This window comes from Leptinotarsa decemlineata, unplaced genomic scaffold, assembly GCF_025532065.1.
Source record: "Leptinotarsa decemlineata unplaced genomic scaffold, Ldec_3_MD MMD2_P_RNA_scaffold_1, whole genome shotgun sequence".
Lineage (NCBI taxonomy): Eukaryota > Metazoa > Arthropoda > Insecta > Coleoptera > Chrysomelidae > Leptinotarsa > Leptinotarsa decemlineata.
The window spans coordinates 246,867-258,398 of record NW_027412523.1 but is presented as its reverse complement, the minus strand read 5'-3'; the positions used below and the strand labels follow the sequence as shown (position 1 = coordinate 258,398).

General features: G+C 38.9%; 1 protein-coding gene across 1 annotated transcript in view; it reads right to left on the bottom strand.

Moving 5' to 3' along the window:
• Window positions 1-3,547: 3,547 nt before the first annotated feature.
• LOC111508191 (scavenger receptor class B member 1) overlaps window positions 3,548-11,532 on the bottom strand; it is an 87,111-nt gene continuing 79,126 nt past the window's right edge. Inside the window, exons 9-11 of the mRNA XM_074175175.1 lie at window positions 9,795-9,920; window positions 7,217-7,394; window positions 3,548-4,610 (exon numbers count right to left, since the gene is read on the bottom strand). Coding sequence (XP_074031276.1) covers window positions 4,495-4,610; window positions 7,217-7,394; window positions 9,795-9,920 — 420 coding nt within the window. The 3' untranslated portion in view covers window positions 3,548-4,494. The remainder of the gene's footprint in view (window positions 4,611-7,216; window positions 7,395-9,794; window positions 9,921-11,532) is intronic.

Sequence of the window (11,532 nt, the reverse complement as noted above, 5' to 3'; positions counted from 1 at the left end):
TTATATGTTTTCTTTATTCTATTATGCCATTCCTATGATTCACCCATATTTTTTCTATAATTGAATTACACATGCTTTCAAATTGTAATACAAATGGGTTGCCATATGTTTAATATATGTTTGAATATGTTTTTTCCGTTAACCAGCTATCGCACCCCTACGAACGACAACCCTCAGAAGTCGAAACTTGTGCGATCTAAGGACTAACGAGGTCTTACCTTTTAACGTGCGATTCCTAACACGTTATATGTCAGGTCAGGTTAGGTCCAAAGTGAGTGGGTCTATTCGACCCTCCACCGCAACCCGCAAGGGTTAATTGTGTCTCACATATATTCTCACTCGGCCAAACAAACCCAGATTCTTAACAAACCGATTAGTTTTTATGGTGAGTGGTCTTTCAGGTCAGATGGTAAGGGTACGGCTGTGTGGAACTCTAAAGACCTGATTCGGTCCCCAGCGGGGCAGGCACAAAGTGTATGCTCTGTTAATGAAGTAGTCGGATAGTTAAGTTGCAAGATTACCACATTGAAACCCACACAACCTTCCCGTATGAAGGTTTTTGCACGTCACCTATACCTGACGATGCCTTAGATTCAGCAGTGCAGGGCTTTTTCGCCTCTGGTTTTGGTGAAACCTCACTTGAGTGCAAACGTTTGTCAATCTGCTCATGGGGGGGTTAGTTCCCCCACCTGAAACATATTCTGCGTACGCCGCAGATCTCGCTCCTGAACTAAATTAACAGGGAGGTCAGTTGGAGTCGTAAACTCGACATCCATCTCCTCTGTAGACTCGCTCCTGAACTAAATTTACAGAGAGGTCCGTTGGAGTCGTAAACTCGACATCCATCTCCTCTGAAGACTCGCTCCTGAATTAAATTTACAGGGAGGTCAGTTGGAGTCGTAAACTCGACATCCATCTCCTCTGTAGACTCGCTCCTGAACTAAATTTACAGGGAAGTCAGTTGGAGTCGTAAACTCGACATTCATCTCCTCTGTAGACTCGCTCCTGAACTAAATTTACAGAGAGGTCAGTTGGAGTCGTAAAATCGACATCCATCTCCTCTGAAGACTCGCTCCTGAATTAAATTTACAGGGAGGTCAGTTGGAGTCGTAAACTCGATATCCATCTCCTTTGTAATCTCGCTCGTGAACTAAATTTACAGAGAGGTCCGTTGGAGTCGTAAACTCGACATCCATCTCCTCTGTAGACTCGCTCCTGAACTAAATTTACAGGGAAGTCAGTTGGAGTCGTAAACTCGACATCCATCTCCTCTGTAAACTAGCTCCTGAACTAAATTTACAGAGAGGTCAGTTGGAGTCGTAAAATCGACATCCATCTCCTCTGTAAACTCGCTCCTGAACTAAATTTACAGAGAGGTCCGTTGGAGTCGTAAACTCGACATCCATCTCCTCTGTAGACTCGCTCCTGAACTAAATTTACAGGGAGGTCCGTTGGAGTCGTAAACTCAACATTCATCTCCTCTGTAGATTCGCTCCTGAACTAAATTTACAGGGAAGTCAGTTGGAGTCGTAAACTCAACATTCATCTCCTCTGTAGATTCGCTTCTGAGCTAAATTTACAGGGAGGTCCGTTGGAGTCGTAAACTCGACATCCATCTCCTCTGAAGACTCGTTCCTGAATTAAATTTACAGGGAAGTCAGTTGGAGTCGTAAACTCAACATTCATCTCCTCTGTAGATTCGCTTCTGAGCTAAATTTACAGGGAGGTCCGTTGGAGTCGTAAACTCGACATCCATCTCCTCTGTAGACTCGCTCCTGAACTAAATTTACAGGGAGGTCCGTTGGAGTCGTAAACTCGACATCCATCTCCTCTGTAGACTCGCTCCTGAACTAAATTTACAGGGAGGTCCGTTGGAGTCGTAAACTCGACATCCATCTCCTCTGAAGACTCGCTCCTGAATTAAATTTACAGGGAGGTCAGTTGGAGTCGTAAACTCGATATCCATCTCCTTTGTAGACTCGCTCGTGAACTAAATTTACAGAGAGGTCCGTTGGAGTCGTAAACTCGACATCCATCTCCTCTGTAGACTCGCTCCTGAACTAAATTTACAGGGAAGTCAGTTGGAGTCGTAAACTCGACATTCATCTCCTCTGTAGACTCGCTCCTGAACTAAATTTATAGAGAGGTCAGTTGGAGTCGTAAAATCGACATCCATCTCCTCTGAAGACTCGCTCCTGAATTAAATTTACAGGGAGGTCAGTTGGAGTCGTAAACTCGATATCCATCTCCTTTGTAGTCTCGCTCGTGAACTAAATTTACAGAGAGGTCCGTTGGAGTCGTAAACTCGACATCCATCTCCTCTGTAGACTCGCTCTTGAACTAAATTTACAGGGAAGTCAGTTGGAGTCGTAAACTCGACATCCATCTCCTCTGTAAACTAGCTCCTGAACTAAATTTACAGAGAGGTCAGTTGGAGTCGTAAACTCGACATCCATCTCCTCTGTAAACTCGCTCCTGAACTAAATTTACAGAGAGGTCCGTTGGAGTCGTAAACTCGACATCCATCTCCTCTGTAGACTCGCTCCTGAACTAAATTTACAGGGAGGTCCGTTGGAGTCGTAAACTCAACATTCATCTCCTCTGTAGATTCGCTCCTGAACTAAATTTACAGGGAAGTCAGTTGGAGTCGTAAACTCAACATTCATCTCCTCTGTAGATTCGCTTCTGAGCTAAATTTACAGGGAGGTCCGTTGGAGTCGTAAACTCGACATCCATCTCCTCTGAAGACTCGTTCCTGAATTAAATTTACAGGGAAGTCAGTTGGAGTCGTAAACTCAACATTCATCTCCTCTGTAGATTCGCTTCTGAGCTAAATTTACAGAGAGGTCCGTTGGAGTCGTAAACTTGACATCCATCTCCTCTGTAGACTCGCTCCTGAACTAAATTTACAGGGAGGTCCGTTGGAGTCGTAAACTCGACATCCATCTCCTCTGAAGACTCGCTCCTGAATTAAATTTACAGGGAAGTCAGTTGGAGTCGTAAACTCAACATTCATCACCTCTGTAGATTCGCTTCTGAGCTAAATTTACAGGGAGGTCCGTTGGAGTCGTAAACTCGACATCCATCTCCTCTGAAGACTCGCTCCTGAATTAAATTTACGAGCTAAGGATTAACGAGGTCTTATCTTTTAACGTGTGATTCCTAACAAGGGTTGGACAATAGCAAGTGAAAATCGATCGTTCAGACTAGAGCTTGAACCACCGACCAACACGGCAGTCAATTCGAAAGAGTGAACATCGCACCCACGTCAAACCGCCTGGCTACCGATCGACCAGTTGTTCATTAGTTTATTGAAAAATGAATATTCAACTTTCCATCATCAAAGAATTTTTTTTCACTTGAGTTCATTCATGAAATATGTGAATGAGAGGACTACTTTGAAGAAATTGACGAATAAATGAACATTTTATGAGAAACATGAACATTCACTCCATTTGTTGAACTGAGTTGTATATTACCTTCATGAATTTGTTAACGGTTCAAAATACAGTTGTTGAGGTATTCACATAGAAATAAAACAAACGAGTTATGATATAAATATATATTTTCTAGGTAAAATAATAGTAAAAAAGGCAAAATATTTTGCACTTTCTCTATCACATTATATTTCTAAATTGAGCAAAAAGGGGTGTTTTTATTCTGCTACAAAATTAATTATTCCAGAATATTTCATAAGAACTTTATAAATTACTTTCAGACCTCAAAAGAGTAAAACTAATATCAAAAAAGTAAAACTCATTTTGTAAATAATTAAAATACCTACCCTTGATCTTTTTGGCTAACCACAATGATCTAAGTTTATGACTACATGAATGCATATATCAGGACCAAAAAAGTTTCATATTTATATATACAACTTGAAACTTGACAATGAAAATTAGAAAGAGTATTCGCTTGTTTTTCAAAAAAAAAAATCTTCACATACATTTGAACTGGAAGGAAGAGTAGTGTCGATATTAAAAAATATGTCATTAGGTTGATTAATTTGTAATTTCATTCCATCAAAAAATGTCAAGTTACTTTACAAAAATCATAAATAAAGTTTTTAAAGTAGGTACTTTTAAGATGAAGTAGTTGTTTTCACTTTGTCGTTGTCACTTATACTAACTCAAGTTACCTCAATGTTCAGTGGCATTGTTAGACAATTTTCAAACTGGTGTTGATTTTCTTGTTCTCCAATTTTTTGTAGTTTTAAACAATTACCGCAATACGATAAAAACTACAACTCTACTGCTTCAAAGAGATTCGTAATCAACGTCTTAACGATGTACTCTCAGAGACGAAATACAACTAGTTCCTGCAATTGCAAAGAAGAACTAAATCAAATTGCGGTAAAATCTAACTCTAATGTACAATCTAATCCCAGCCGTTTTGTGGGGGTTGGTGGGGCAAGTCAACACTAAAGAGTTGAAATTAAAATAATTTGTAAGTTGTTCTAAGTTTTCTGAATGTGGCCGCTTAAGATTTATCAGACTACATCGTCGAGCCCTCTTCGTCCAAATCGAGTAATGTATAAGTGTCCCTTCTGGTAATGAATCTGTTGGAATTGTAGATGTATGCGCTACTACGCCTACGAATGTTCTTCATTCCTGAAACAGAAAAGATGTAAAAATCAGTATTGCAGGATTATCATAATTTCGCAATTGAGAAAGGCAGGTTTTGATTTTCAACATCTCCATCTTTGTGTAAAAAAATTTGGGAACCTTTCATAGAAAGGAAAAAAGCAATAAGTAACTTTCAGATATAAACTGGAATTTTATGAATTAATTTAGTGCTCCATTTTGTAATGATATCGAGATTGGGGCTGAAGAGGCAATTAGCCAAGTGTCTTATTCCGAAACATCGGATGTCTCACCAAGAAGGTACAAGAAAGCCTCAGATCGGCTAAAAACAAGAGGGATCCACTATTTGCAGCAGGGGTTTATCGCATACCGTGCACTTGTGGGAAAGTATACAATGGAACCACCAAAAGATCCATGGGAACAAGGCTGAAGGAATATAAAAGAAACTGCAGAATAGGCCGAACAGACAAGCCAGCTGTGGCAAAACACCCACTCAGTGAAGGAAACCACAGGATCTTGTTTGAAAACACGGAAATTATTGTCACCGACCAGGGATACCATAGCCGACTGGTACGGGAGGCAATACAGATCCACAAACACACGAATAATTTCAACAGAAAACAAGAAGCTCAATTGAATATGGAATCCCATTCTGAGAAGTTCAAAAATAGCAAACAGCATGAGGGCAGGTAGAAAAAGGTCAACGAACGTTATTGACAATTCACCAAATCCAGGTACAGGTAATGAGTGATTTTTTGCTGGTATCTTCTTGGCAACACTGTTCATGACAGATCGTGTCTTGTGTCATTGTCAAACTTGTTCAGTTTGGTCTATAATTTAACCATGAATCGACTTACTAATTAACAATGCTTACAAATTATTGAAATATTTTATTATCAAAATTCATGCTCGGTGAAGAAAGTGCATCGTGCATTTTTTCCAATTAGTGGACAGTTTCGTCGGCCTACTGAGGGAGCTATTCGGAAGCTTGTGACTAAATTTCGAAACCGGTTTACATTATTAGACATTAAACCACCAACACGCATACGTAGAGTGGGGACCAAAGAAAATATTGCGTCTGTATCCGCCAGTGTTCGTGATGACCGTGAAATATCGATTCGCCGCCGTTCGCAGCAATTGGGCCTATGTTACTCCACTACGTGGAAAATTTCGCGAAAGGTTTTGGGTGTAAAACCTTATGAGATACAGCTGGTGCAAGAATTGATGCCACACGACCCCCCAGAACGTCCAACATTATCGAAAAATTGTGTTCAGCGACGAGGCTCATTTCTAGTTGAATGGATACGTTAACAAGCAAAATTTCCGCATCTGGAGTGAAGACCAGTCACAAGCATTGCATCCCGAAAAAGTCACTGTTTGGTGTGGATTATGGGTCGGTAGCATCATCGGACCGTACTTCTTCAAAGATGACAATGGCCGGAACGTTACTGTGAATAACGAGCGCTACCGTGTGATGATTGACGACTTTTTGTTGCCCAAAATGGAGGAATTGGACACGCCTGACATGTGGTTTCAACAAGACGGTGCCACATGTCACACAGCACCCAAAACAATGGCCCAATTAAGAGCCGCCTTCGGTGAACAGTTTATCTCACGTTTGGGGCCCGTCAATTGGCCGCCTAGATTGTGTGATTTAACGCCTTTGGATTATTTCTTGTGGGATCATGTTGAGGATCATGTCTACAGGGATGAACCAGTAACGACTGACGCTCTGGAAGCCAATATTGAAGCATTTATACGTGAAATACCGGTCGATATGTTAGAGAGAGTGTGCCAAAATTGGACCTTGCGCATGGGCCATCTGAAGCGGAGCCAAAAAATTTCAAATTCTTCTCTATTCACATTCTGACTATAATGAAATCTGTAGAGAAGATGCCATATCTTATGAAAACGCCATCTATGAGGTCGACAAAAGACTCATTCCATGAATATCAAAAATAAATGAGGCTCTCTAAGGCGGTTCGCTGCAAAGTTGGGCACCGACATCGAACGCCGAAGATTTGTTCTGTGTCTTTACAGCAGCTCAATGCAAGGCAAAACTCAGATCTTTTATTTGGGTTCTGGTTTCAACTGGGCTAAGCCACGTATCACTTCATTATTGTGTCAGACTGGTTAGAGGAAAGCTGGATATTATCAAAACCGATGGATATTAGGTAGACGTGGTCTCTTAGAATGACCCGCTACATCACCTGATATGACGGCCTTAGATTTTTTGTGGAGATTCGTGCCATCTAAAGTATACGTTACAAAACCGCAGGCCGCACAATAGCAGTCTTCCTATTTAACGTTACATCGGGCTTATCAAGAAGTAGTTCAGATACGGCAGCGGTAGCAAATGAAAAAAAAAAACAGTGAACTAACAGTAAATAATATTACTGGAGTTTTCTCCCAACACCTCGACACGTGTTTCGATCACCAAGTGATCATCTTCAAAGATGTTTTAATCTTCCTCCAAACAGTGCATCATAAGTAACAGTAAATAGTTGAGTGAAGAGTTATTCGAGTGAAGTACTACTGTTTTGATTAGTACTTTTATGTTGCTGTATAAAGTGTGTCACTTTTAAAAACATAAATTAGGCGTGGACTCTGGCAAGAGATCTATTGATGCTCACCTATTTCAATGGTTTCCTTGGTGAACAGAAGAGACTTGTATGCGTTAACGAAAGCTCCAAGTATAACACAAGTACCCAAAAATATGCAACCATATGTCAGAAGTGGACTAGCGATGTCTCCAACAGTCGTAGCCAAGTATATCCATCTTCTAATCGGCGGAGTGAGGTCATCAATTCCCTGAAAAAGAAAAGAAAATGTATTATTGAATTATGTTGTTGACTTATGGAACCGAGTTGTATTTCTTCCTCCTGCTGTAGGAATAGATACAACTTTACCAGTCTTCTCGTTAAGTCGTTAATTCTGAATAGAACTTTTGCATTTTGAATAGAATACCAACATTTTACTTTTAAGATTACTATTTAAGGAAATGTCTCCAACAATGTTACTTTGTTGAATAAATTGAAGCTATCAGATTTGATCTAACATCGTGAGCAATAAATTCTTTATTGTTTACTAACGTTCAAAACAAGACCCTATTCCAAACACCAGAACTACAATAATTTTTTCGACATGCATTTCACTTAACAAGTCGGCGTCTTCAGGAGAAACTAACTTTACCTCCTGAATATGCCAACATGGTTGATAAACCGCTCGTCGAGAAGAGTGATGTAGTTCTGGTGTTTGATGTCTGGTGCCTGTTTTGGATTTATTATACAGCAGAGATCCCAGTTTCACCTTTTAACCGAAATTTAGACTTTTGAGATATCTTCAGAAGATATTTTTTTTGGACTCGAAGAGCCACTCTTCAATGAGTCATCTTATGATTTTTGCCGGCTCTGAAGAAAACTTAATTACACAACTGAGCAGTTTAGATCGTTTGTGATCATTTCTCTTCATCACATCAATAAAACAACATATTACTGGAATTACTGGAAAATGGCTGAGAGGGAGAGAGAGAGAGAGAGAGAGAGAGAGAGAGAGAGAGAGAGAGAGAGAGAGAGAGAGAGAGAGAAATACGTTTGTTATCCTAAGAGAAAGTTCCTGTTGAAATACATTTTTGAACTATGTTAAAATGGTATAAAAGTAGTACCTAAAATCTTATCTATATAGAATGGAATATCAAACACATTAGTATAGAGCAAAAATGCTATACAAATTAATTTTTTTAAAAATATATGTTATATCAAAGCGTTATGTACAAAATGAGTGGTCATTGTAAAATTCATCCAAATCATAATAGGCTTTATCAATTGAGTTGTCGCTTAGTTTTTTCCTGGAAACAGTCAAAAAACAACTCTTTGTATATCTTTATTCCATTGTATAATAATGAATACTTCACCATTGTTGTCGTGGGCAGGGACAGTCTGATCAAGTTAGCTTTGCGTGTATTGTTGTAAATCATGCCCTAAAGAAAATAGCGCCGGCCGCCACTGATAGACATAAACCAATTGTGACGTAGCTAAAAGCGCGCGAATGTACGATGTTCGCTGCCACTCTAGATGTAGCAAAAATAAGGAATTTCTGCGAACTTTTCTAGCGCATTCGATAACGATATATAAACGCTAGCCACGAGTATATCGACACAGTCAAGTGGAAGTTACAGTGCGGTACGCGAAGCGATCTGGTGAGGCGATAGACATTCGAAAAATAGTTGAAGTTTTAGTTGAAGTGTTTGTTGTATTTGAAGTGAAAAAGTTAAGTTTGATTATTGTTCAGTGTAGTCAGTTGTTGGTCAACCCACGGGGAACAACGTAACAGTATTACAGTGCGGCTCGTGTGTGTGCAGATATATTTTTATGAATCAGACTTACTGTTTCAAGAATGAATAGAGAGATTATTGTTAGGATTCGTTGTTCAATATGAATACTGGTTGGCAGTGTTCTGGAAACTTTGCCGTGCACACACACCGAACAGCTCGCTTCTGTAAAACAAATATTTAGCTGAATACTGCCCAGAAGGCAATGTCATATCTTATATGTGCATCTACAAAGGCAAAGTAAGGTGATCTTGCAAAGGTTCTACCTAGTTCTCTTGAAACTGACTTGGTAAAACAATATCGTAGGCATTTTTTGATCGTCCTCTTTTGCGTTTTTTCACCTTCCACAATCTGAAGAAAACAGCGAGTCTTGGCTCTCCTGGGCCCTTCCATTGGGGCGATTGGAGTTTGGTTTTGATGTCATAACCATACAGGGTGTTAATTAAGTATGTACCATGAATTCAACAGACGATTCTTTAGGTAATTTTAAGATGAAATGTTCATATAAACATGGGTCCGCAAATCCTTCATTTTCAAGATACGGGGTGTTAAAATAAAAATTAAAAAAAAGTTATTCGTGAATATCTTAAATATCCTTTACCTAATTTTATTGTAATTTGGCAATGGTATTTATAACATTAAGGAGCTAATTTATCCCTTTTCATTTTCCAACATCTTGTCTTTATGTTTCCTAGTTAACTTATCTACTATATGTGAAAGATAGCCGTTGCTTACAGCCATGTCCCTGCTAACATTTTTCCCATTATCGTATCTTTCTTTACTCAAGGAAAACATTTTTCATCTTCACATTCAATACTTTTTCTTTCAGCTCTGTTATTATTTTGTATATCTACGTTATAAAAAATCAATTAACATTTTACCTCTTCAAGCCAGATGATGGGAAACACCATACTTGGAAAATTTTTAACAGCGACGATGTATGGGGCCTGATCAACTTTCAGATTCAACTGCACTCGTATCTTTCCTTCTACTGGCACTCCCAGTTTCTGAAAAGTAAAACAGATGGCTGAGACAGTTTTCTATTTCATCAACAAGCAAAGTCGCATTAACCACATGAGTTTCAGCAACATCATTACTCACAAAGTAAAATTTTACACAATACACTGAATCGAAAATGAACATTAGATCTCATGTACATGACGTAGGTCATTTCCTTTCATAATGCGGGTATTAACCTCAGCAGACTATCTTTGCTGTCTTCAGCCTGAAATGACCTAACCTAACCCTAACCTAATCCCAACCTAACCTAACCTAACACTAACCTAAAGTTCAAATAGAAGTTTCAATTTTTGTCGTCAACCTCAGCCTCAGTAACGTAGTGGTAGCGCTTTTGGTATTGAACTCTGAGCTAACATAACCTAACCTAACCCTAACCTAACCTAAAGTTCTAATTGAAGTTTCAACTTTCATCTTCCACCGCAGCCTCAGTGACTTAGTGGTAGCCGTTTTGGTACTGAAAGCTGAGCTAATATTAATTACTCTGACCCCTTTATGGGTTTTACATGTCAATAACTACGTAAGCTGTGATTCAGAGCTGCTATGAGGACCCTATTGTCGTCTCTAGTTTTTTACATCCTGTCAGACTAATGTCCACACTGATCTGATCAAGGTTTCGGAGGCCAAGGTGGTTATAGCGTAGTACTAAAGAAAGGGGGGTTGGTTGGATGCTGTAGATCTAGATCTGTTGAATATCGATTGCGTCTTTTATAAAATGGAACTGTTGCCATCTTTCTCCATCTATAAGCTGCGCTAAATCGATTTGCAATGGCGTTATGGCGCACATGACATTGAAATGGTTGAAATGAGTGTAGCATATTTTACTGTTTTTAATTGCTATATTGTGAATTACATCAAGTTCTTGCAGGACCGATTTTTTGCAAAGAGTTCAATTTAGATCGAACCAACGATTTATAGATTGTGATATCATGGTAGAATCTAAACCTCATTGTTTTGCAGCGATTGTCTTCATAAGATTCAGTCTATTTTTGTAGCCTTGTTTCAGATGTTAGATATGGTTCTGCCAATTATCATGCCTATGAATTTAGTGTTTTAAACATATTCGATATCATTATCGACTATCTGTAATTTTGAAGGGTACATTTTGAGATGAATACATTTGGTTTTTGTGAATTCATACATCTTTGCAGGCGATATCTTTGATTTTGTTCTCATTATTGTAATGTATCTTTTAAATATTTGAGAATGAGCTCTTGAATGTCAGACCTTCGTTATTTTATAAAACCTGAAAGTTCACCAATGAGTGGCTAAACAAAGGCAGGAAACGATAACCCAGCATGAAGTTTGGATCATTGTGGCTTCAGCAGATAACAGATAGTAAAGACGAAGATCTGGCATTCAACGGTTTTCCCGAGATAACACCAACTTTTTTGATTGAATACAACACCGAAAACAGTAAGATAGTTTTGGTGATTTGGCAAAGTGCAAATTCGATCTAAAGAAATATATACGGACGTCTAATTGATCTGTGAATATGATTAGTTTGGTCAAATCATATTTGGTCTACTAAATTTGGTTCCGAAATATTTATCCATTGTGTAATTAGTTTTCATATATCTCTATATTGACGATTTTCAAGAA